Source organism: Amblyomma maculatum, chromosome 3, assembly GCF_055883805.1.
Source record: "Amblyomma maculatum isolate TAMU_Amacu chromosome 3, ASM5588380v1, whole genome shotgun sequence".
Classification (NCBI taxonomy): domain Eukaryota; kingdom Metazoa; phylum Arthropoda; class Arachnida; order Ixodida; family Ixodidae; genus Amblyomma; species Amblyomma maculatum.
The window spans coordinates 131,220,689-131,246,891 of record NC_139346.1 but is presented as its reverse complement, the minus strand read 5'-3'; the positions used below and the strand labels follow the sequence as shown (position 1 = coordinate 131,246,891).

Sequence of the window (26,203 nt, the reverse complement as noted above, 5' to 3'; positions counted from 1 at the left end):
ATGGACGAGCTCCCAGAGCCGCTTGAACTCGTAAAAGATGAGCTCGCGTCAAAATGGCTCGGATCAGTGTATCGCGCGAACCTGACAAACGAGGCAGCCGTCAACGAATGGCTGGAAGCCTACAGCGTCGAAACCAACAAGTCTTGGATTGTGCAAAAGGTTCAAAAGGAGGGAGAAAGATACGTACTTTGCCGATCAGCCAGTATTGCTCATAGCAGTATATTTCAATCATTGTCAAATAATTTATACTCGGCTAGTGCTATATGTGGGTTGAATTTCAGTCAATTTAACAAAAAGTGGAGCTACATTTCTCGCTTATACTGGAGTCGAAAGTACACGAGCGCAATATATTAGGCGATAGTTTCCATGCAGACCAATGCAGTTAGCTGGCAAGCGCGAGAGAAGAGACTTTTGAAGGAAGTCGACCTCGAAGCTAAATGACTAATTGTAGAAATGATGACACAAAGTGCTAGTCACATGCCGTCAATCTGATAACTTTCCCTTGTAAACGTTCGTAAAATCAGTTTACAGAAAAAAAAAATCTTAGCCAAAGAACTTATACTGAGTGAACATCTAGTGAATATCTGCCGCAAATGTTAATAATATATCATTATAGTATACATTATAATGTCCACGTTGAAGAGAGTAGAAAGTGGACCAGTACCGAATACCCACATATGCCCACACATCTCTTGATGAGATATTAAATGATATTCTGTAGATATGTAGCCAACATCTTTTTAGGGATCAGAGCAATTGCTGAAAAGTGCCAAAGAAGATAATTGTTTATCCAAGGTAAAAATTTCCTACTGGTTTCTTGCGGGGATCCTACTAGTTCCAGCAGTACTGGTTTATAAACACATTCCCCATAGCCACTGGAATCGGTAGCGGCTGGGTCTCCCTGCAGAAAGGTCGGTTGGGTGCATTGGTTCTGGTGGGCCTGTTGACCTATGAAAATCTTGGCGCAGCAGCTGCCTAGGCCCGCACTATCAAAACAAAAACAAGGTTTCATAAGTATGAATCATACTTTATTATTTTCCATGTCTACAAAAGTTCTGAAATCTGCGTGGACACTTTTGTCTTGCTGTGTGGTACTGCTGCAGGTGTTCCAGCTTCAATCAGATGTTGCAATGAAGTTAGCTGCACAGCAAGATTTTTTTTTCAGAAAAACATACAGCACCACACTACTTTAATTTAAATATCAACAATTTGGAAAGCAGCCATTCAAGAACAATGCATTTGGATTATGTTTGTGTACTTGCATCGCCAATGGCTTAGATTACTTCCAACCAAAGCCATCATCTCAGCTTTTAGACATTAGTTTATGGCATGGTACCCTGCCAATTTAACAGTCAAACCATTCCATATGTGACACACCACAAATTGTTAGTGCTGTGCTTCGCATGCTATACAGCTGCTTACAGTGCGATCAATCATGTTTCTGTCTAGTTTGAGTATTTTCAGAATCAGTGCGTGGCGAGCCTGTGTATGCATTTGGACCAGAATATGAGAGTGAAAGTGTGTGCAATGACAACTGGTGCATGTGGAGAATATGTACTTCATGTGTTATATGTCGACTATGCGAGACAAGTGCAATCCACTGTGTGCGTGGTCTTCTCTATAACTCGAACCAATTCACTGCACTACAACATTGTCATCAACCATTTGTATCCTCATTCTCCTTTTATTTCCCTTTTCTCCCTTCTCTAGTGTGGAGCAGCACACTAGGGTCATATTGCTGCTGGCTGAACTCTCCACCTTTCTTTTCGTTGAATTATTTTCATCGCTATCTTGCTTATTCACTGTGCTTTGGGCCTCCTTGCAAACACAAATGTGGCTATTTGCAATTCAAAGTAGGTTCTTTGATGGCTGCATGGCTGCCCAGTGTCATTTGTAGAACTGAAGTCACATCTGCCACTTTTTCCTGCCAAAAAGTTGAAGGCATTTGCCAGTAAAACAAACTGCTTCTGCATAAATGGTTTACAATGTATTGCTTGCCGTGCATTTACTAAACAGCAAAGGCATTGTTTCACCTAAATTTAGAAGCAGTGTATTTCAGTTTTGTTTAGTATAGTGTCTCAAATTGACTTAGGCTTTGCAGGATTCTGTAGTGTAGGTCTCCGGCTCATTTTTGACCAATGATTTTTTTTTAACATGCCCTGACATCACACAGTAAATGGGTGCCTTACATTTTTCTCTATCAAAACATGGTCACTATGGCTGGGATCGAACTCAGGTTCCTCAAATTTAAATGCCTAAAACTGGTTGTTTCATACTATTTCCTAGACGACTTTCATCGGGGTAGCCTTGTAGTACCTAATTTACTATAGCCACAAGTCCTTGTAGTACCTAATTTACTATAAACACACTTGTGGCACATGATGATGACATTAACAAGCGTTTCTTTGAAATGTTGGATTGCTAGCTGACCAGTGTGCAAACCATAAGGGAGTGATGTCAAAATACTCTGGTTCTCCCCTCTTCAAGTGTTGCTATAATTTGTGAGCTTAATCCTTTAATTTTGTAGCAATGATTCCTTCTTCAAAAAGATTGGTAGGCATAATGGTGCATGTACAACATGTCACCTAATTCAGAAGCTTTTGAAGCGGCTGTAAGATAGTTTCGAATTCAAGTTAGCCAAGGTCACTTTGAGATGTATACAAGGAATAAACAGTTGTTGTGAAAATCAGCACTTATTTATTTGACTCAATATTGAACTGCACCATTCTGCGTAAGCATGTTATGGGGTGCCCACAACTTCGAAAATAAACACTGTTGTTTCTTCTTGCCATGACACTTGAGCAGAATACCAATCACATACATAAAGAGTTACAAAAAAAACAAATTATACAGCATGCTATGCCACTGCCTCTGCTTAACAGGTGCAGTTAAGTTAGCTATTGCGCTCAACAAATGCCTATTCAACACAGTGCTCTCAAACAAGCGTGAGTACTTTAAGAGGGTGGAAATTCTGGCTGGTTGGTGCATGATCTGTGGCTAAAAACAGCGCTAACACGAGACGAAGCAGACGAAACAGCATCGTGTCCCCTCTGCTTCGTCTCGTGTCAGCGCTGTTTTTAGCCACAGAAGCGTGAGTACTTGGTTATCGAGTTCACCTAATATCCCACTACTTTCAGAATCAATAGTTTGACGTCGCCAGATTATGGGCTTCAGAAAAGGGCGGTTGCCGCTATGACCAGGGCGCCGTAATCATGCGTGCGTTCACAAAACGAGAGCATGTTTTCATTTCAAGGATTATTACCGCTAATTTCAGAAAACTGGCTTCGCTGTTCCAGCATGTTGCCATATAGAAACATTTCCGTATTTAAATGCCGGAAACTTGAAAAAAAAAATCCTGAGTAAATACAGCTGCTCACAAGGTAGCATAAAATGAGAGACGGCCTTTGAGATGTAATTTAGCATCGGTAGTAGTCTACATTTGCCCTTGGGTAGGCCAGTAGTTTTAGCATCCTTAGCGAATACCCCCGAGCAGCGATCAGCATCACAGCAAATGTTGCACAAATACACCACGTAACCACGTTTTTTTTTCTCTCTTTTTTCCCCCCTTTTTACCCCCCATATTCCAGCGGTGCTTATCTAAATATTGCAGTGCTACTAACCAAGGCACTTTCAACGATTAGTGGCTCCAAGGCGAGCTCCAACGGCGCTGCGCAGCTTTCTTGGAATCGACACACTTGCACATCCAGCACCAGCACAGTCGGCATCCAGCATGTTTAGGCAGCAAAAGTTCAGCAGTCGTGGCTTCACAAAATCGCTTGCTGTCAGAGTCAAACACCAGACTTCGAGATGACGGCCAAGACACTTGTTTCGAACTGCAAACATCACAGTATCCAGCATCCAAATGGCACGGCTTGGGCCACTGCATTTATAAAGCCTGAAAACTGCGGCCGCAGCACCCCTTAAGCCACAGGCACTACCACTAAGCCATGGTAGAAGGATACGCGTTTGTCTGGTTAACCAACGCCCCAACGCCAGCATCGGCGAAGCAACGGCGCGCGCGTGTGCGCCGCCATCTTCCTTTGGCATAAAAAAAAAATAGAAACAAGCAAAAAACAACTTAAAGGAAGTGACGTCGTGTCACGTGCTTGCGCGTCAGAGCGTCGCCTGCTCGAGTGCTCCTACGGGATATGGTTTGTCAATACGCGGTCGGGGGACGCTTGTACCCATTTTTACCGGTGAGTGTCCGGCGGTGGGTTTCGAACTAACCACATCCCGCAGCCGAGACGGGCGCTCTAACCACTAGGCCACGGCTGCGGTTAGTGCCCCTTGAACGGGCGAAATAACTGCTTTAAATGTTGCTGTTTTTTTTTCGACAACTACGGAATGAAACAAATTTACCAGCGAGACAGTTACCCGTAATTGCGTGCTAATGTTTGAAAAGTACCTGCAAATGTTATGCGTTTTGTGAATTCGAGTGTGTTGATATGCTTGTATTTCGTTTTTTTTTCCCCACCCTGCTATGATCTGTAGTAGATTGCAGTATCTATAAATAAAATAAAAATGAATAAATAAATATTTTCAATCCATGGGAATTCGGCTTTAACCAAAGGAGGTCAATATTTCAGACGTTCATACCACAAAACACATGACGTTTTTAGTAAAATGTATTTACGGTGAAAAGGGGAAATAAAAGACGTGCGCAAGGATGGGATGAGGTGGGATGGAGATACCATGTAATTGCGCGTCGAGGAATTGCACCATTTACACGCCTCTGAAAACTACAAGGCGCTATCTCCTCCCCGAGCTTTGCGTGTTAGCGCAGCAATTCTCACTCTCGTCACCCGTCCAGGGCAATTTCTCAGCTTTAGCAGGAAGGTCCGCCGAAGCAGGGAGATTGGAGCGAAGTAATGCGTAATTGTGACAAAAATGCATCGGTACTGATGCAGTGGCGGCTAAGCGACTGTCGCTCCATTTCTGTCAACACAGAAGCAACTACACCGGGTTCTCGCAGTGCAGGACAACCATAAGATTACATAAAAAGACACCTTTTGTCGGAATACTAATACAGATAACATTTACTTCGAGAGTTAGTGCTCTGGAGATGACAGGGTGATGCAGTATGTACTAATAAAAATAAATAATAGTGATAAATAAAGTTACCTTATATAGTATCCGCTTTGATTTATTTAGAGCAATATAAGTCGCAAATAACGTTTGACTCTAGAAACATTCTACACCGAGAAAACTGGCTATTCGTAGTTCCAAAACAAGACCTGGCGAAAGGAAGAAATGAGTACAGCGTTGAGAAACAAACACAAAAAAGACTGCGGAATACTAAAAAAAAAAAAAGTAAGAATCGAAAAATCCAAGCGCTCGCGACGGAGAAAATATCGCCATTCGTGCGGAGTTCAAAATTGAAGACGAATTCTATGTATTCACATAACAGAGGACTTCCGCTTAAATAAGACGCACGATAGAGCCACCGGTTCCTGCTGAGTGTACCCAGTAGAAAGGGCAGGCGGGGTGGAGAGGAGGTGCACCTCTCTGCTCATAGCAGTGCCTTGTGCCTCCTCCAATAAACGTAGACTCTCGTATATATCCGCACTCAGTACTCATCGTCAATGTGCTATGGAAGGCGACGCAGCGAAAATAGTGAACTTCGTTTCCTCCAGGGCGCATTGCTTAATACTTAGTGCGGCACTGCGCGAATAATTACTCCGCCAGTACATTTTATGCGAGTAAAGCCGACGATTAAGATACGCGGACTATATTATGTAGTCCTGCGCAAAATGTAATTTGTGATATGACATCACATTAGGACGACATTGCCAGTCATGAACGTGTATGTAATAACAAATGGTATATAAACGTCATCTCATGCCTAGTCACGTTAAGTGAGTCATTATAGTTTAGTCATGAGTCATAGTCACTTGGCATGAGTCAGTCAGGTCGGAGAACAAATGGGCATGACTATGGAGTCCATGGCTTGAGTAAGTTAAAAGTCATTACTATGATTAGTGCCCAGTCATGACACTCAAAGTTGCTGAGTCATGACAGTCTAGGAGCTGCTAAAAAGCAGGCAACGCATATGCTTTCGCATTTCTCCAATGCAGGTCTCTGTAGCGCTCTCAAAGTTTTTGTCTAATATTACATTTCGTATACAACGACTGCCGGTGCACGCCTCCGCTATGCTAAAGCAGTCAAAAGTGACGGAAATGTGCGCCTTCTTATAACAGGCGTACGGCGACCCCGGTGACCTACGGCAAACGGTGCGCTTCTTGCGTGCCCACTACGGCCGCTGCCGCGTAGCCGTACTGGGCTTCGGGACGGGGGCGGACCTGCTGCTGGCCTACCTGGGGGATACCGGCTCCTCATCGGGGCTGCTGGCCGCCGTGGCCGTGTCACCGCTCTACGAACCCGAGAAGCTGCTGGAACAGTCACCCTGGCCCATCGGTACGACATGCTGGGAGAAACGCCAGCGACCCTCGGGTCCCTGCTGGTTCGAGATGCGCGGATCGAAGAAATACAGAAGTTAATGACAATTATTACTGATCGCAAAGTCAAAGTACAATTTCCGAGCTTGCCAAAACCAAACAGGGGGCTTGATTGGCAATGGTCAGCTCTTGACGCATGAGGGAATTTAGCAACACACAAACAACAGTACGGTACTGAGTATATCAAGCACACTGAGTGAAGCTATGAAACAATATTTCTTTAGTTTGCTTGCAAGCTTATAAAGAGAAAATCTGATCTTATTAGGGGTTAGACACACAAGGATATTGTGCGTTCATCGTATTTAGTGCACACTTATAGGTGCAACAAACCACTTCGAGGAAGCAGAGTTAGATACGTACGAATCACACAGGCGCTTGGACTCCACATAATTAATACAATAGTTTTATAAATAGAAGGAAAAGTTTGGCAGTTACAAATTCCAAAACGCATTTTCTTTTTGTTATATACCTCACATGAAAGAGGTTAAAGTAGATTTCTGAATCATATTATTTCTTTTTCGTCAGAGAGGGTACGGGACTGGGAAAAGCAAATTTCATTACATAAAATGTATAGGCTAGCAGATTCAGCACATTATTCATTTTAGCGCACGTTTTGTATGCCGGAGGTGCGTGGTTCGCTCATGGGGCCACCAGGTACCCACGGTGCCACAATTGATACAATCTTTCATTGTCGTGATGCTGGGGATGTCGTCATAGAGTTCCTTACACTAACTAGAGGGAAAGCTGAGGGCGCTGCACTTCAGCCACCATGGGCGCGCTAAGAATCATGGGCCGGTGTGCTACTTGTTGCGGGACAGTCGGTTTTTCTCGGGTACGTGGAGTGGCGTTACTGCGATGTTTCTTTTTCGTCATCATCATCATTTGAAGGTACATAGACCACGAAAGCCATAGTAGCGAAGGCGCAAAAGCAGACGTCGCCAATAAATGGTTTCTGTTTCCCGAAATGCCACTAAAAACTTCCTTAAGTCATTGCACAACCATAAATATTTTCATAACGTTTTTTCTTATTTCAAACTTTGCTTATTAAGTGCGAAATATTGGTATTTGTGCTGCTCGAAACTAAGCCAATAGGAGAAAGAGCCATCGCTTATGTTGGATAAATCTCACACTGGCATTCTGTTTCTCTCTCTTTTTGTAATTTATAGTCACAATATTCAATCTTAGGACATTATTTACGGTAGAACAACGTTTATCTTTGCATTAGTTTTGGCCAAAAGTTGTAGTTCTGCACTCGGTAGCTCACCGGCCCATGATGCTTTGAGCGCCCATGGTGGCTGAACTGGCCGTCTGGAAACTCCATGTAAACGCCCATAGACGGCAGCACAGCTTTCCCTCTAGGTAAGAGTAAGAAACTCTATGGATGTCGTGATGAAGTAAAACGCTTCACAGATGGATTGCTTACCCCACCCTGAGTAGACAGAATCAACTTGTGCCGCGCCGCTCTTTGACCAGACATCCTTGTTCCATGAAAGCCAACCGTGATCGTTGAAATGCGTAAAGCAACTGCTTGCCGATTTATCATGGGCAGTTACTTGACAGAATACATCGCAAAGTGTAGATCTGCTCATTTTTTCACGGTCAATAATCAGGGGAGTGCTCTAGACCACGTCAGAGTCATAATGTACCTAGGTACTCCTTTCCCGAAGAGCCTGTTCAGCATGGCATAGAGTTCCTATTATTGCAAATAGGTGAATGAAGATACGGCATCGGTACAGCATCGGTACGCCTTATCCTTTCGATTATCGTGGCGGCTTCCATGTGAGCAGAGAATAAAACTTCGAGCTGTAAACATACATACATACATACATACATACATACATACATACATACATACATACATACATACATACATACATACATACATACATACATACATACACACATACATACATACATACATACATACATACATACATACATACATACATACATACATACATACATACACACACACACACACACACACACACACACACATACATACATACATACATACATACATACATACATACATACATACATACATACATACATACATACATACATACATACATACATACATACATACATACATACATACATACATACATACATACATACATACATACATACATACATACATACATACATACATACATACATTTACCATTCATCAATACAGAGTACATTCTCGTGCCATTCTGCGTCTCTTGGCAGTCGCAGCTCCTCACGGTTACACAGGACAGCCTATAGCGTCCCAATTATTACTTCCTCCAACGTCGTGTTACGGCGACGCTGCCTTAAACGCGGAAGCAAGAAGCTCTGGGCGTGTCCAGTGTCTATCTAATTACATCTGCTGTCCTGCAAACGAAACAAAAATTGTGGGATGTCATGCTGCAGGTTTTCTGTTCGAAGGATAAAATGTAACCTCTTGAATTCAAGATGGCGACCAGGGTGGTGAGGCAACTGTCTTTTTTTTTTCGCTTATCCACCATCTGTTGCCACCTGTCGTGATTTGTAGAAGGCGGAAACAAGGGTGTGCTAACTAAAACGATGATGGACTGACAGCAAATGAAAAATGCATGAACGAGTCAATAATCTTTTTTTTATGCCATGAAAGCAACTGAAATGAGGCTTACGGATACAATATGACACCAAGGTGGACTTACATAGTGCGCTTGAAGGCAGCCTTGAGACGGCTCGTGTGAACTATACGAGTCTTAGTACTGGAACGGTGTACAAATGTTTGCAGACCATACAAACGCAGCAATCATTTCATATTATACGAGTATCTCCCTCAACCGGAATGAGTGGTGTCATACATATATGGCGAATGACTCTCTCGGTTTTCGGGCCCAGAATGCAAAGGTCGCTTTTTTTTTCTAGACACAAATTAGCTCTTGTCTAACAAGTGCAGAATAGCAATTGACAAATCATTTCTTCTGTTCTTTGGGCTTTTTAGACACCTGAATTTTGTTACTTGTGGAATAGAGATACACTTCCAACGGCATAATCGGTGTCGGACTTGTGTGCGGGCATGTACCACTGTCACCCTCAAGGAAGGGCCGCAACTCAAGAGCGTCGGTCTATTCTATCGACGGGAGCTTGCCTTCCACCTACAAAGAAATTGTTTACACTCGGCATAACCCAATCAGAGCGTTATCGCTTCTTAACTCGTTCCTACTTTTCGGTCCGTAGGCGCCAGCGCCATATGCAGCGCAGACATTAGAGACAAAGAGATTTAGCTTACCGTGATCCGTGATCCGCCACCGTGACCCTCTACCGCGCGTGGGCGGGGCGCACAAGCTGATTGGTCCCGACGCGGCAGGTCTATGCACCGACATCAAGTATGTGGCGCCACCTATCAGCGTCGAAGAGATCTGGGCATGCGCAGTGGAACGCGTGGTGGCGGATCACTATAGCGGATCGCGGATCACGGTAAGCTAAATCTCTAATTTACCGCTGCCGCTTACCACAGCTGCCTACCGCTAGCGCGCCGTCAGTACAGCACGCGTTGATTGGTCCCTGCGTGCGGAGTCCGCCGAAATTTGCCAGGAATGTTGCGCCATCTGTCGCCCTTGGGGTGATCTGCACATGCGTACTACGCCGCACGCAGGCCGATCGAGGCGGCCGTGGCGTACTCACGCTCGCGCGCTAGCGGTAGACGGTAGCGATAAGCGGTAGCGCTAGACTAAAAGTATCTATTATTGCCATCGCACCAAGATGCTAAACGGCGTGTTTTATGCCTTAGCAGTAGCGCCGGTGGCTCGCCTGGAGAACTTGATAGCGTGCCATGACGCTATACAGAGCGTGGCTGCCCCGGTGTATGCAGATGCGGCAAAATAATGACGGTGCACACTTCGGCGTTTGGATTTAATCTCTTAACGAGGTAAAACACGAGAGCTCGGGCGGAATTTTCTGTTGGATGTATAAGGATGATTTATATTTTAAGGCGAAAGCTTTACTTGCCTCACCATTGATGTGATCAGGAAGCCAACCAAAAATATAAAGTGAATTCATATCAAAACAGTAGGACTCAGTGGTTCTTTGTGCAGCGTCCAATTGGCATCCATTCGTAGGTCAATTTGAAGGCTAGCTTACGGCAGGGATTGCAACCGACGACGTATGTACAGGGGTCGGTAAAAGTTCCCAGGACACAGGGTCTGCTTCTGGGCAGTATATTCGGGAATATAAGACGCCACCAAATCTCAAACATTTCTGTGGAGTGTAGAAGAAGCATTATTCTAAACTCTGAGATATTTTATTGCTTTAATGGGACCTCAAGTGCCAGAATATGCCGACCAGAAGCAGAACCTATGGCTTGGGAAGTTTTGACTACACCTGCACCTCCAGTCGTGTGCAGTTAATTGGTGTCTACCCAGGAGTGATATAGACCTTCCGTTTCCTCAAAACCGACCACGAGGATGGCACACTATGTCAAACTCTGTGCCAGTCACTCGATGCGATATTTCCAAGGAAAGGCATGCCAAATAGTAATTCGCACGTTTTAACTGGATTAGAAATAGTTAAACCACGGATAATGCTTTGCAAGTTAAGACGTGAGAGGCCCTCAATCGACCCGTATGTATTGTTACGACCGCAACTGTAGGCGTGTTCAGAATGTCTGACGAGACGGTGCGCGCATAGCGCACAATCGTGCGCGATTCGAATTGCTTGTTTCTAGCTTCGTTTTTATTTTGATCTATTTTTCATCCGGTGGTTTGTTTTTATTGATTTCTTGCCCCAGGCTCCCTGTGCCTACTATTCAGATTCTCCTTTTATTTCCCTGAAATCACAAATAAAATGCAGAACGCTGTATTACGTGCCGTATTTATTGCTGAAATATTCGAGTTACATGCTCATAATTCTCTTGAGAGCTTCAATGCATGCGGTTAGAGGTCCTAGTTGAGGGAAAAGTGCTGCACTGTGACAATAATATCCGGACTGATCAAGATGTTCGGGACATCGGAGTGTTAGTTTGCGAGCAAGACTAGCTAACCTTAGGCTACCAAGGAAGGCTCATTCCGTGTAAATAAACGGAGGACATGTTTCCCCGTCACAGTCAAAATAGAATAAAGTATAGTCTGTTAAGTGACAGAATCGAAACCATGTTCTTTGGGTAACGAGCTGAGCACGATGCCTGGTGCCAGAAAGGAACTTTCTATTTGATTGATCAATCGATCTATTGATTGACTGACTGACTGATTGACTGATTAATCGATTGATTGATTGATTGATCGATCGATTGATTGATTGATTGATTGATTGATTGATTGATTGATTGATTGATTGATTGATTGATTGATTGATTGATTGATTGATTGATTGATTGATCCATCGATCAATCAATCTATTTGGCGTGCGCAGGCGTTCTCCGGCGCCGTGCTCTTCAGCGCGTGCTGTCCGAGCACTGCGGCGTCCTGTGCCGGGCCGAGGCGTCCCCGGTGGACGTGGAGGGTGCCTTGTCGGCATCTTGCTGGCAGGAAGTGGAGCAAAAGGTCCTGTGGCCCGCGTGCGGCGCCAATACCGCGGCCCAATACTGGGAGCGCAACGCACCACTCCGGGACGCTGACGACATAGCCACGCCACTGCTGTGCGTCTCCAGCGCCGACGACCCGGCGGTGCCCGAGTGGGCCTTGCCTATGGACATATTCCAGGTGAGGAATGGTATACTCGCCTCAGCTCTGCGCTTTAGACTGGCGGCTTTAGTCAAGGACGCGTCTGGTCCGCTTATCGAGGGTGTAGTATCTGACCCTTTGTAGGTGAAAGAGTGTAGACTTATGGGAACAGGCTCAGGCAAATGGTTCGTAACCCTCGGCCATGCCGCAACAGATCGAGCTAAATGCTTGACAAAGAGGTGGAGAGCTTTCCGACGCAGCAATATTTATGTTGCCTAATGACCGGGGAAACTTACAGCGAGCCTCTAATGACGCAAGAAATTATATATTTATGCGGTCTTTGTCATCGTACTTGGCTCTTGTTTTTGTCCCTCTTCCTCAAACCTAGTGCATCGTGCTATAACGCAGACTGCTCTGGCCTACTGTTGTGTTCGTCGTTACACACAGCAGAGCAAAAGAACATTACGCGGCAGAAAATGTCATTTTATTCCCTGCTAATGTATTATTTATTGTTATTACTTTGTTTTCAAGTAAATAGGCAAGACAAAGTAAAGCATATCGTAAAGAACAGCATGCGTTTCGGTAATTTAAACGTACCTTCTCGCGCCGATTTTTATAGGGATAGGTTATTTGTTTATTTTTGTCGTTAGTCTGCATGTTTCTTTTATGCTCATTTCGTTATATCGCAGAGCAGCCTAACCTTTTTGTAGCGACAGCACACAAGTTTAGCGACATGCCGATCAACTTGGACTAAATGAATCAGGTCACTATTCTTGCTACTTCTCCTGACCCGTATATAGAACTGCTTTTGCACGAGGAAATGGTTCTGATGTTTATTGTTGGCCGCATTCAACACACAATATATATCTGATTAAATTGGAAACTGTCTCACTCTTCATGGAAAGCGTTCGAATTATTGATTGGGAAAGCCTAATAAAACGTTTACGCGCATGGCGCAAACGTTTTAAAATTTTTTAGTCAGCATCGTTCGATACCAGTTCATAGCGCCTAAGAACCAGTAGTTATTTTACACTCTCACTGCATGCCTTAGTTAGCCCACTTCGTTTTCAGTATCGAATAGAAAATCCATATCCCTAAATGCTCAACATTTCTTGTGAAATAATTTTAAAGCGTATTGTTTTCGCATATTTTGTAACTTCACGATAAAAATCAAAATCGATTTTCCCACGGGAGTCGTATAGTTATCCCTATTAATTTTCAAAAAACGCGCACCATTGGTGCTTTTTATGGCAGCCTGACTTTTTTACAAAGTTACAAAGCGCAAAGTTTACAAAACGCCTTTTTACAAAGCGCATTACAAAGTTCAGAATGAAAATTTTGCCACGCATCATTATCTTTGACCATTTCCATCAATATGATCATAAAATTATCTCACACTATTTCACAGTTGCCTCAAAATTATTTTAAAAACGCAGCTCATTGCTTTTCTGCTAGTTTTATGCTGCGAGGGCAGAAAAAGAAAAAGCCTTAACGAAATTTTTTGTCGCCTATCGGAAGCTTAGATCATTTCCATCAACATATGCACAACTATAGGCTACAATATCGTAGATGCCCCACATTTTAAACATGTCGAAGAATCATGGACTAGCCTGAACCCGCGTCTGTTCCATGAAACACTAACACAGCCCATTAAATTTACGCAGGCCAGAGCTTCCTCCCTCAATCACGATAATCAAGCTCACGCCGTTTTTATTCATTATTGGTAAGCCTTTGATAATGGTTTCCCATAAAGAGCTTCAACGTTCAGCTTCACAGATGCGCCAGCCAAGCCATCTTAATTCTCATTAGCCACGCCTCGAACAGCGCGGAAACCTAGGACTGAAGAAGAAACATACGAACAAAGAAAGCAATGTCAGCTGAATTTTTATTAAGAAAGCCTCGCGCTCAGAAAGCATTCAAACCCAGTGTGCGTAGGCGAACAAGGCGTGAAAAATAGACAAAGAAAAAAGAACACAGACAGCAAGACAGACCCCCCCCCCCCCCCCCCAGTCTATGTGCACTCGCGGCATCGTGTTCTTTGCTGCAGTGGCGGTAGCTAGTGCATGGAGAATGGAAGAGGCAGCCGAGGCCTCCAGCGACCTCTCGTGTTCTCTACGACGAACGTTGAGGCAGCTTTACCGTCTGCCCGTAAAAAACTCCGAAAAAGAGCGAACTTGGTGCGCAACCCTTGTGTTGCACGGCACCTATCTGTTAGCGTGTTTGACACACCACTCCGAGGTCACTAGAGGCCTCGGCCGCCTCTTCCATTCTCGTCATGCATTGCAGCAAAGAACATGATATCGCGGGGGCACCAAAGCTATAGGGGGAGACAATGCTATCCACGGGCAAAAAACCCCAGCTGTGCCGGGAAATACCAGTCATATCTCATTGCGCACTTCGTGTGTCGCCAAACCTTCGTTGGTGTCGCACCAGATCTAGCTGGATTATCTTGACGGAACCGATGTAGCCTCATATGATTAATTAATGCACGCCTGTGATTTGGTGGTATTTTTTCTCGGTGTTTTTCGTGCCTTTTGCGCTTGCGCGCGCTCTGTTTGAAGGCTTTTAAAGCTCGATCGAGTCTTTCCTAATAAACACTAATTTGATAATCACCGCTCCGATTGTCTGTCTTGCTCACTGCTCGTTTTCACGCTGTTCAACATGTTGACTGTTCATAAATTCGCCAAGCTTTCTGTTACTTAGATCGCTTATCAGACCGGTGCAGACCATGAAATATTTGCACTTAATGAATCAATGCACCATCTACTCCATTTTAAACCGGAATATGTTTTCTATGCTAGTAATCCTTTTGACGAGTAGGAGTGATTCGTCCTTTTGATGGTTACAGTCAGAGTTTTTTATGAGAGCTTCGTTCGAGTATGGAATGCGCTTGCAACATGCAGCTGAAGCAACTACCCTCTTTTTTTCTTTTCATTCGGGTGCCGCACTCACCACGAATCCCGGTGACTATGGCGCAAAATGAGGCGAACGCCATCCGCCGTCGCAGAAGCAGGCGGGGTACGAGGAGCGGGGTATTCGCGTCCCTAGCGGCAGCAGAGAACATAACTCGCGAACAAAATTACCCGTTGCTTCCGTGGCGATTGCGAAAGCCGCTTACTCCCCGGGGATCGGCGCGTACCTCCTCGCTGCTGTGAAATGATTGCGGAGCAACGACAACGCAACCACCGAGCTTTTTTTTTTCTAAAAAAATGCAGTTGGTTTGTATTAGCTGTCTCTAGGTAAATACGCGTCGCTGTTTGTTACGAAACGTTACTAAGCATATTCGGGCCCACTTCAAAGCGAGGAAATCTGGGCATAGCTGCCAGCTTTATTCCCGGCGTTATTGCGGCACGTGCATACAATGATAACATAGTTTGTTATCGACGGAGGAAAGGGTGAAGTGGTGGTACAATGCTTTCCCTCAGTTTCATTTCATGCTGAATATTTTTCTGTCCTAGTTTCTGCGCACGTCGTCGCTATTTCTTGAGTTAGGCGGAAACACGAATGCATGACTAGAACGGATGGAAAGGATCGTATCACGGCAGTTTGGATGTATTACCTGCTCCAAGCACAGATCTAATGAGGCCGCCTTTTTCCGTGCAGTGTCTTTTCCTGCTGTCAACCGCGCCCGCTCTCAGTTTGTTGACAGGTGGCTTTTTGGACAAACTGAGACAAGACATGGTTAAAACTGCAGGGATAAGACTGTGCTCGGAAAAAGGCGACTTCGGCGTTCTGTATGCGCGTCCGAATGCATGACATATAGTCATGCATCATATATGGGCACATATGATCATATAAGTATCATATATGGGCACGCGTAAACGGAAGAGGGAGCAGCGGTCGCTTAAATCTAGAGACAGTGACTGTCAAACAGTTCAAGCTTGCTTTCTGCAATAAATACTGGTTTCCTAATCTCATGATTTTTTTCATTCGTTCTTTGTAAATAAATCGTCGTCGTTATCCTTGTTTTCTGAACTCGGATGAGCAATTTCTTCTATGGTGTCTCGTTTATTTCTTTGCAGCCACCATCGCTACATGCGTGGGATTAAGCATGAAATTTTAACAAAAACGTGATACTCTCTAGGCTTTCCGCGAGCGCCTACGAGCAGTCCTTCCTAACGGTGCCATATTGGATGAATCGATCGATGCCCCCCCCCCTCCCCTCCCGCCCATCTAGCCCCCTAGGTCGTGAAAATCGTCAATGCAGGGCAGATTTTCTAGCACAATATCCCCAAAGCCCTTACAATCCCACAATATCCTCAAACCTGTAGTCGACAGATCACCAACTGCCTTTTATAATACGAAAGAATTTCTTACCTCGTGCATGGCGTCATCCGAGAGTGTGGCCAAAGCGTGTCACCAGAGTGTGTCCTCATAACTAACAATTAAGAAAAAAATCGTATCCACGCCAATACTCGAACCGCAGCGTGCAAACCACTACGCCACGCTAACTTCCTGCGAACGTGTACATAACTCCTTATCTAACGCAAGCGCGACGGAAGGCGTTGAGAGAAATAAAAAACGTAAATCTACCAAAAGAAAAAAATAATGATAAAAGAAATAAATAAAAGTTAAAAAATGAGAATTACGAAAGAAATAAAAAGTAAAAAAATTATGTAATGACGTGCCTACTCTCGTAGCAGTAACAACGCCCACGTTTTCGCATTTCGCTACAGCAGCAGTGCTTTCAAGTTTTCACCTTTGCATTGCATGTGAAGTTTTCCTTACCTTTGGCACATCTAATTTCCCCATTATGTCCATTGTGGCGAGCGATAACAAAATTTCTTAAACATTCTGTACTGTACTGCTCACGAAAAATAATTCCCAAATGATGATTACGATTCAGACTGCGTGACCTGATTCATCAATCTATTCATGATGTGCATACGAGGTTCCATTACTGCGATATGAAGGTGATTAAGCTTCTAAAAATGACGGTTTCTTATCTGCCTGTGCACCTTCTTCTTCCTCTCGGACTAGCGGCGATCAACATTAATGCAAATGTTTATTACATCTCAACCTTTCGTTATATTCAAATCAGTCGTTGCTTCCGCGTCTGCCCCCCCCCCCCCCCCCCCCCCCAAAGAGGAAAGGTGAGGTTTCACTTTTTCTGTAATTCCGCCACCTGTCAACTATGGACAGTGGCGCTTTCGAGTACTAACTATGGTTAGAGCCATTGGCTGGTCCAGGTGACAGGTGACATAAGCTTGAAAACCACGACACCGGACGTCCCTCTTATTGTACACTCCCTATCAGCCATGGTACGTGGCTCTTACGCGTACCTACCGTGGTAGGTTGCAAATGGTTCCGGCCACCTGACAGGGGACCGAGACTTCAGAGCTACGACATCGCTTTTTCTATCGCGAAGCTAAAGGAAAAAGAATCTGGAAATCCGCGTGTTCCCTCTCTTCTATTCAAGAATATATGAAGAGAAAGAGACTCGTTGAAAAATGTAGACTGCGTTAAAATTGCCCTTGGCTCGGAAAGCCAAAGCCACCTAATCCTGTATTCAGCAGACGGCACCCAGACGCTCAGGAGGTTAATATTAGTCAGAATGAGGTGTATATATACATGGGGTAGTGTAAATACACAGCGCTCCAAGTTAAAGTATGTTGAATGCGAACATAAGAAGTAAGCGTTGGCCCCAATTTTATATCGCCTGCTCCGTATTGTTTGCTGCAGAGCGACCCCCAGCTGTTGCTACTCCTCACCGAGCACGGAGGACACTGCGGCTTCGTGGCGGGGCTCGGCTGCTCTTCACCCACAGTGCCCCGGTCGTGGGCGGACGGCGTCGCCCTAGACTTCATCGCAGCCACCCTGGACTTCACCACACGCGATGGGCCGCTGCGCAAGTGCGCCACCCGATGAGCCCCCGGCCATCCATCGTGGCCAAATACGTGCACGCGGTGGTGTTTTCTGCATTATCCGTGCGAGGGTGCCCGGCACAACGTCTTGGATCTCATCAGTGAGGGCGCAGTAGTGCAGATTTGGCTAGACTCTGAAAAGAACCTTTCCAAACGAGTCCAAGAATCTGCAGGAATTCCAAGAAAGCCGCAAAAAGCTTCAAAGAGTCATTGCTTGCGCCTTGTGATCACCCTACGAGCGTTCCCTGTGCTAAAGAAAGTCCATTTGAGGATGAAGACACTAAAGTTCGCTTCGTAGAGTTACGAAGCAGGAGGTGCCACATTCATGATGTTGACGTAAACCCAAGATGAACGACTGAACGGTAGTATGGCGCGCGCTCTGTGTCCAGCGGACAGTCCACAAACTGCACTTCTCACAAACCACGGTGCGCAAAAGCAGCTGTGCTCCCGTGCAGCTCTATCGTGTGCTGGCACGGTTTCTTGAAGGAGCTATAAATCATCCTCTTGTGGGAAGCTGCTAATGTTTTGGCATTTATGCTTCATGTTTTGCGGTAAAGGCTTTCGCGCAGCCTTGCGATCTTGCTCAAGGCTCTTCGACACGTTCCTTCGCCACTTACGACTAGTTTCACTTTCCTGATGAGGGAGTTCGAAAACTGCATCTTGCTAACGAGTTCGATGTTATTCGACTGCAATCCGCCTTTTTCACCAGGCCCTTCTGCACATGCGCGCCTATCTCCTTGTTGAAAACAAACTACCAACACATCTGCGCATGCGCAGTTCTTAACCTCCGCAATCGGCGCAGCTGTAGCTGATCTCGGAGGCCATGTGAAGTTAATGATCGTGACAAGCGTATGCGATAGATGGCGGTGGCTGTTAAGAACACACACTGTCATTTCGCTGGCGGCTGCATCTCCTAAGAACGTTTTCAACCAGTAGCAGACGAATTTTCAACCACTCCCAGAGGGCGCCGCATTTTGTGAAAAAGGCGGATTCTACAGCGAGCCGAGGGAGGCATTCTAGAGCGTAGCTCCGCTTGCCCTTCAGCTAGGAAGTCACGCTGGACAGACCAAAGCGTATTTACTAGTCATCTAAAGCTCATCCTCATCTTCCTTTGCAGGGCGTTACAAAGTGGTCTACTCAAGGCGATGTTTAAGGCTTCAGTGGCTTGCTTTTAGCATAGGCCAAGCATAACACTTGAGTATATATTATTGTTTTTCAGAGCGAATATGGGGGCCTTCTAGCATCATTAATCGACTAAACAGCTAATAATCTCGTGCAAGTGATCAATGATGTCTTTTTCATTCGTGCTCTTCTGTTACCGGTAGCTTGTAATATAGTCCCCGCTGTCATAATTGCTTGTGAACAGCTTATAGCTTTTACGGCTGTACAATCAAATGTGAACGCGGCATAACAAACCCCTTCAGTTTTCAAGTATGTTCAGAACCTAAGCGAAGTGGTGCTAGTGCCTCCAATATAAAACAGAGCATGGACCTGTCGAAAAAGTGCTCTCCTTTGTCCCAGCTGCTGATGATGCGAACTCCAAGAGTGGCAAGCTGAACATCCGGGTGCCCCACATGCACCCAGGCTATAGACATGCACTTGCAGGGCGCACCGCCAAATGAAATTTGGTTAGTTCGTGTGTTCAGTTTTATTATGGGGGCACTAGTACGTGGGGGCCACGTTGCGGGCTCTGTCTCTGCGAAAGAGCGAAAGAAAGCAGCTCACGGAGAGGGTTTCCATCATGTAGGCCGCACTAAGTCAGTTCCCCACTTATCACGTTAAATGCTCGCGGTCACAGCAGGGAAGACACATTGCTAGGACGCATCGATAAAGCGTTTATCGACATTTAAACGCCATGGAGAGCCCAGATCTGTTTGTAGTATAGAAGGCAACAAAGTAGTCGAGTAAAAGTTTTATATCTAATAGGCAGGACTTCCATCTTTGGTGCGGGTTTATTATTTAGGCTATTGCTCAAGTTCATTGCAAGGTCACTGTGTTCGACTATTATCCAGGCTTAGGCCAGATTAGCTACGTCGACGGCGTTTGATGTTTTAATGGTAAATGACCAGGCTTTAAGAAGACGTAGCGTTAGTTGTGTGCGACGTAAGAACATCAGCATCAGGGAGGCTTCTGGGACTACAAACATGGTGCAGGCCTTCCGGCGGTTTCTCCACTGGAATGGAGCACCTGATTAACAGCTTTGCATAAAAGAAGTTAAACTCCGTTATACTGCGAGCCAATGCTTTCAAAAACAGCACAATGTCTTATTCTTCCGCCAATTTCAAACGGCGCCATCGTTTGAGGCTCGGCCACCTTACCACTTAAGTAGTCGATGACTGTAAGGATGTTTTGTGCTTGAGGGATGAAGACGAGGAAGAATCCAAGCGACAGGGCAGAGCCGAAGCGTTCCGTCTTGTCGTTTGAGTTCTGCTCGTCGTCCTCAATAACGTGCCATCGGCAAGACTCGTCTCTGTGCCTCCATAAAGTGCACAGGCGGAGTCTCACCATGTTCAAACCCTTTACCGCATCAACTGTTCGGGCTTAAAATATCGGCCGAGAATGAGGTAAGGAAGAGGTGCTGAGTGAATGTCCCCCCCCCCCCCCCTCCCCGCCCCCTTCTCGTCTTAGCATGTCTCGAGCGGTCGTGGGCCTGCACCAACAAGTGTGACTGAATTCAACAATTTGTCATTGCGTGTAATCAGCAGGAGTGCTTTGTTTTTGTTTTTTTTTCGTGATGAAATGAGATTTGGAGCCGTCCATTTAAGCAGATTTCTCTCTAAAACAGATACTACGTTGTTTTCCTTCCAAGCACTTGATCATCACTATACGCCATATTGATGACCTGCTGTTCTCTGCAGAAAACTGCAGGAACTACATGCGTCAAATCGCTTTGAGAACACTTAATCCTTCTCTTGGCACTCCGTCATCTTAAAGAAAGTCACTTAAATACCGCGAAATTGGAGGGTAAATGGCACGTCAATCATGACGCATCGTCCTCCTGTTGCCAATGGCAATTTCAATTCCGGTACTTAGACTCTGTATGCTCTGACGGCATGGTCTTAGGTGTACGGGTGTCCTAAACGTTTACCTCGCTTAACAATTGTTCTTTCTGGCTGTGTGGCAAATTGCGATGGTCATAACGATACACAGGTGCCACTATTCATCACCAGATATATATACACGATACGCCTTTAACTACTCTTAGGTGATCGTACGAACGCTTCCTCTAAAACGCGAGCACTTCTGCCACGGTAAAACTATTCAGAGAAAAAAAAAAGGCTGTCACCATTGCATTCTTGTAGAAATTCCATTAAAAGCACGTCGAAACTCAGTAACGCAACTTGTTCAACGTAAAAACCTTACTCGGGCAAGCAGAGAGCTGTTTGCGCACGGAGGAAAATATGCGTCTTGTCTTCTCCAATTTGCTGTTTTTAATGCCAGTGACAGAAATTTACCCTATTCATCGTTCATGTTGTACATGCCGCATTGTTCAATTTTGCCGCTGGTTGGTATATTATCGTTTGTACAGCTGTTTGTGATTGTTGTAATCGTACTTGACTGCCAAGAATGACACGTCATTTGTTCTGCGAATATGTGGTTCCTTGTTGAAATAAATATTTAACAACTCGTTCTGTCAATGGTTGTCCTTATTCTCTGTTCTATTGGTGCTATATCGTTTAAGTGTCCCAACATCTCCTTTCGACCAGCCTAACCAGAAACATTTCAGGTTTCAACGCTATGTTCGTATGAGTGAAGATATGTTTACCGCAGCTGTCTCGTGTATGTTTTATGATTTCATTTTCTCGCCAAAGGGGAAACTTCGATTATTCGGTAGAACCACCTGGGCTTATTTAAAGCGAAAAATTAGTGATACCGAATTATCAGTTAAGTGGACAAATATGGGAGAGGCCTTCGCCCTGCAGTGGGTATAATCAGGCTGATGATGATGATGATGAATTATACTGACAATGGCGAATGAACGAAGCTTATGAAACCAAGGAGGATCGACTGTGGAGCCCCCTTAAGTGGCCTGTATCCTGTAACGCTGTGAGTGGAACAGCGCGTGATATTTCATAACGCGAGCCAGTACACTAGAAAGACAATTGCCTGTGGCGTGCCATGCAAATTAAGATTGTTTTCGCGTATTTGAAATGCTCGACTCACGTGCCTTCCGCAGCATGCCAGGTCATCGAAGCAAGCGCGACCTTATGCAACTGTTACGCGCGTGGAGTCATGAAAGGTCATAGGAGCATGTCAGTGCGTTAGGGATAGTTAGCATGTCGGATTTACATGACTACATTTCATGTGCGTACTGGGCCACAGTCCGAGACAGCCACGATCAGTAGTGTTTTTATTTGCCACAGCTTGTGTAGTTGTGTTTATCAAAAATATGCTGAGACTGTCAATAAAGCATGCAGCGCTTATGGCGGAACGCTAACACGAGGCAGTGCGCGGACTTTATTATGTGGCAGCAACAGCCCCATTTGAACAAAAATTTGGTGGTGTACCACCCATGCCATCTACCAAGGCTGCTACACGGAAGCAGAGCTGCGAACTACCACTGTCTGCGGTTGGCAAAGGGAAATAAGGAAATCCCCCTTTCCTCTGCTATGGTAAACGAAGGAGAGACCAGAAGGTGGTAGTCAACGACAAGATGAAAAGTTCTGATCGATTTCAAATATTTGTATCATGATGCATTGTATGTGCATTCATGCTTCGTGTGTGCAATAGCAAGCACGGCATAATATGCGTGGTCAGGCGTGGCTGCTCACAACAAGGCTCTTATGCTATCGCATTGCCGCTGTGCCTTCGTTAATGGCAATTAGGAGCACAGCAAGCTTTCCATTTACCTCTTTCTTTCAATCTTTGCATTCTACCTTTCGCTCCGCGTCGAAAAGCGCTTTCTCTTCATGCGTCTGTCCGTTAGCATTGTCTACCTTGCGGGCATCCTCTGGTAGGTGGTAGTTGGCAGGGGATTGGTCGAACCGTTGTGTGAAGTCAAGAGACTACATGCAGTCGCCGAATTGGCAAGAGCTGTCACTTCAGCCGCTCAATTCAGATGCCAACCGAACCCATCGGAGCACTTGGAACCACGAGTCAGACAGGCTATTCATGAGCCATGCTGCCAGGTTGGTACAGTTCGGTTTTAGGCGCGTTTTTTTATCTGTGTCATTCCCACCAATTTTGGCACTATACATCGTATGACGTGTCAACCGAGCTAACCCACTTCAAGTCAAACAAAATAATACGAAGTCAAGGTAAGTGATTCAAGATTAGGATCGAACAGTGCTAGCGCACGATAACTTTTGATTAGCCCGGAGCTTAACTCGGTCACATTTTTTTTTCGTTCGATAGACACACTATATTCCTCATATATACCATATCTCGCCTCAGCGTATTGTAAATGGTATCGTGGTAACCAGCGTCTGTGAGCCTCTTGTTTTTGTACAAAGTGCCTGCTTTCCTTATCTGTACTTCGCAGTATAGGTGGCACTTCCAACTGAAGTAAGGCCTTATCGAAATGTAGGAAAGCAGAAACCATCCCTCAAAAATTTTTAAAGTGAAAACATTGATCTATATGTCATACAAGGGCTCAATTTTTCGTTTTCGCTCCTGACATTTCAAACAAGACCGCGAATTCTCCCCAAACTTCACCATAGCGCCTCCGTCTTTATTGGATTCAGAAAGAGAGTGAAAGAAAATAAAAATTTCGCGCGTTCTAAAGGGAGACGGCGTGCCTTTCAATACCAATCCGCCATGGTGGGCGCGCGCAATTTTTCAAGAGGCCAACAACAACAACCACCTGCGAAGCCTCCTGCAGGGATAAAAAGCCTCTCCCCAACAATCCTCAAGGAAGAGCCTTACTCGAGAACAAGCTGTGCGCTATTTGCAACATGATTCGTGAGGCACAGCAGGGAGAAGTGCCACGGCTGTCTCTTGTGTCACACGATTTTCGTGAACTGCAAAATGCCTTTACCGAGAGAGCACATATTCTGCCACCGATCTTGAAGTACAACGATACCTATCTGCACCCGTTGAAGCTTGTCCTCTTCACATACAAATCGCACAGAATAAAGTATATACTGGCTACAGCCACTTTCTCTACATTAAATCATTACGTATAAAGAAGGATTTGCATGCGTCTTAAACAATGCTTAGGCGTTCCGTGCTTGCTGCAAAATGATGCGAGAGGTGCGATGCTTTCACGAGCTGAGAAACGGCTCGAATTCGGGGTTTCGATTTTTTTTCCTGATCCTCTCAACATCAGCGAGATGCAAATGAAAACGCATCTTGCAGCTCTTGTACATGCCAGAAATAGGAAATTAAACATTTAAATGTACACTGTTTAGACCGTCATGCATGTTGAAAATAAAAATATTGCGACTTGTATCATTGTTCTTGCCTTGGGGAATCGTTGGTTGTCTTGAAGGACATTTCCTGCTGCGAAATACCTGGAAGAAGTTCAAGGTCATGTAGAACAATCGAAAAGTTTTTCGCGGAAAATTTATACGTTGCTTTACCAGTGGCAGTACTACTCGAACAATAATTTTTATTGTACGGGGTGATTTGTTTTCCCCAATTACACACTTGTATTTTGTAACCTATATAAGGAGCCTGCCCTCCCCAGGGTGCGCTCCTAAATTTGACGTGAAGCTCCATTTGATGTTCAAATGAACAGCCTTGAAGTAATACGGAATCGGCGAGTCGTCCGAGTGTAGCTGCATCGGATCGCTACTGGAGGGGAAATATTCCATCAGAATGAAACGAGTTTCCTGCGACATCAACGTTTAAATGAATTTCCACATACTACGCGTGTTAGGCGCGATAAACGTGCAATACGTTTTTGTGCGCCTTTTAGGAATTAAAATGGCGCAGATAGTTTTAAAGCGCGAACATCTGCCCACTCGACTTGTACTTTGCGTGTCGCAATACATAATGCATTGTTGCGACTGCGATTCATTCGAGCATATCTGTACAGAAACAAATGAATTCATCTAGCGGTGGAGCCGGGAGCCCTACATTTAAAATGCCCGAGATGTTCTGCATTTCTTGCCGGTTGGTGCATTACCTCTCTCTTATTATTCCATATAAAGTTCAGCGTATTCGGATATCAACCGCCGACTGGCCTTGTTTGCACCCTGTAAAGTCGCCACATCTACACACACTGCCACTAGCACGTCAGCTTTCAGTTTCGTGGTTTTTCCTGCGACTCTTCCGCGTTAATTTCACAAAGGAACAAGCACGCACGCGTTCCAAGCTCGACAGCCTGGTCTTCAAGCACGAAAATATATAGCTCACGCTTCTTCATAGCGCGTAGTCGTCTCAAATTAACGCAAATGACAACAACTGGGGGAAAAAACATTATTTCATGTGCGGCAGGACAAGCGAAGCTGCATTATGTAAAGCAGCACATAAACGAAAAGCTAAATAAACTACCGTGCTCGTCCGACCGCGTGTATTCGGCTTTGCCGCCATTTTGTTTTGCACAGCCTCAGCAGAAACGAGTGCATGACAACCCTTTAACCTAGCCTAGCACTTGTAAGAGAAGCAAAAAGCATTATGCTTCACGATAATTTAGCCGCCCTTCCACGCCTCTAGCTGCGGTAGCCGTGGTCGTCCTACTGAAGAGTGATGCGATAGCCACTATGCGGCGCTAGTGCTACGCTGAAAGCTTCAATGAAGGTTCCCAATATGTGGTATATCTTCGCGGTCTGTGCAGCAAGGTTGTGCAGCAAAATAGATATTGTATAATTATAGAGCTTAATGATTAGATTATTAAGTAAGTGAAATAGCTAATAAATACTTAATTCTTAAGATCTAGTATAACATTGCGAAGTAACAGGCCGTCAACATCAAAGGTGGATCCTCTTTTAAAATTTCCTTAATCGGCAAGATGACTCAAAATATCGAACGTCAAAAATCTGGGACAGATCTTCGCTGAGTCGGCTTTCAGTCATTACACATTTTTAAAATGGTTTAGCTTGCACTCTGTAGGATCAAAGACAGAAATGATTTGCATATATTGATATCCAGAAGGCGCTAACATGGCTTTGGTGAAAATTAAATGCATAGCGACGCCACTGCATAAATGTTCAGTGCATAAAAGTCAACATAGCTTTCAGATGCGTATTTTTGACGTTCGATATTTCGAACCACATTGTCGAGTAAGAAAACTTAAAAAGTGCACACGTCACTTTTGAGCTTGCCAACTCTCAATTTCGCAGTAACATTTACCCTTAACATAAAAAAAAAAAATGGAGTGTTC

General features: G+C 44.8%; 1 protein-coding gene across 1 annotated transcript in view; it reads left to right on the top strand.

Moving 5' to 3' along the window:
• LOC146196042 (protein ABHD15-like) overlaps nucleotides 1–20,524 on the top strand; it is a 239,641-nt gene extending 219,117 nt beyond the window's left edge. The window contains exons 4-6 of the mRNA XM_084598052.1: nucleotides 6,198–6,414; nucleotides 11,823–12,112; nucleotides 17,756–20,524. Of these exons, the coding sequence (XP_084454178.1) occupies nucleotides 6,198–6,414; nucleotides 11,823–12,112; nucleotides 17,756–17,941 (693 nt within the window). The 3' untranslated portion in view covers nucleotides 17,942–20,524. The remainder of the gene's footprint in view (nucleotides 1–6,197; nucleotides 6,415–11,822; nucleotides 12,113–17,755) is intronic.
• Nucleotides 20,525–26,203: the final 5,679 nt, after the last annotated feature.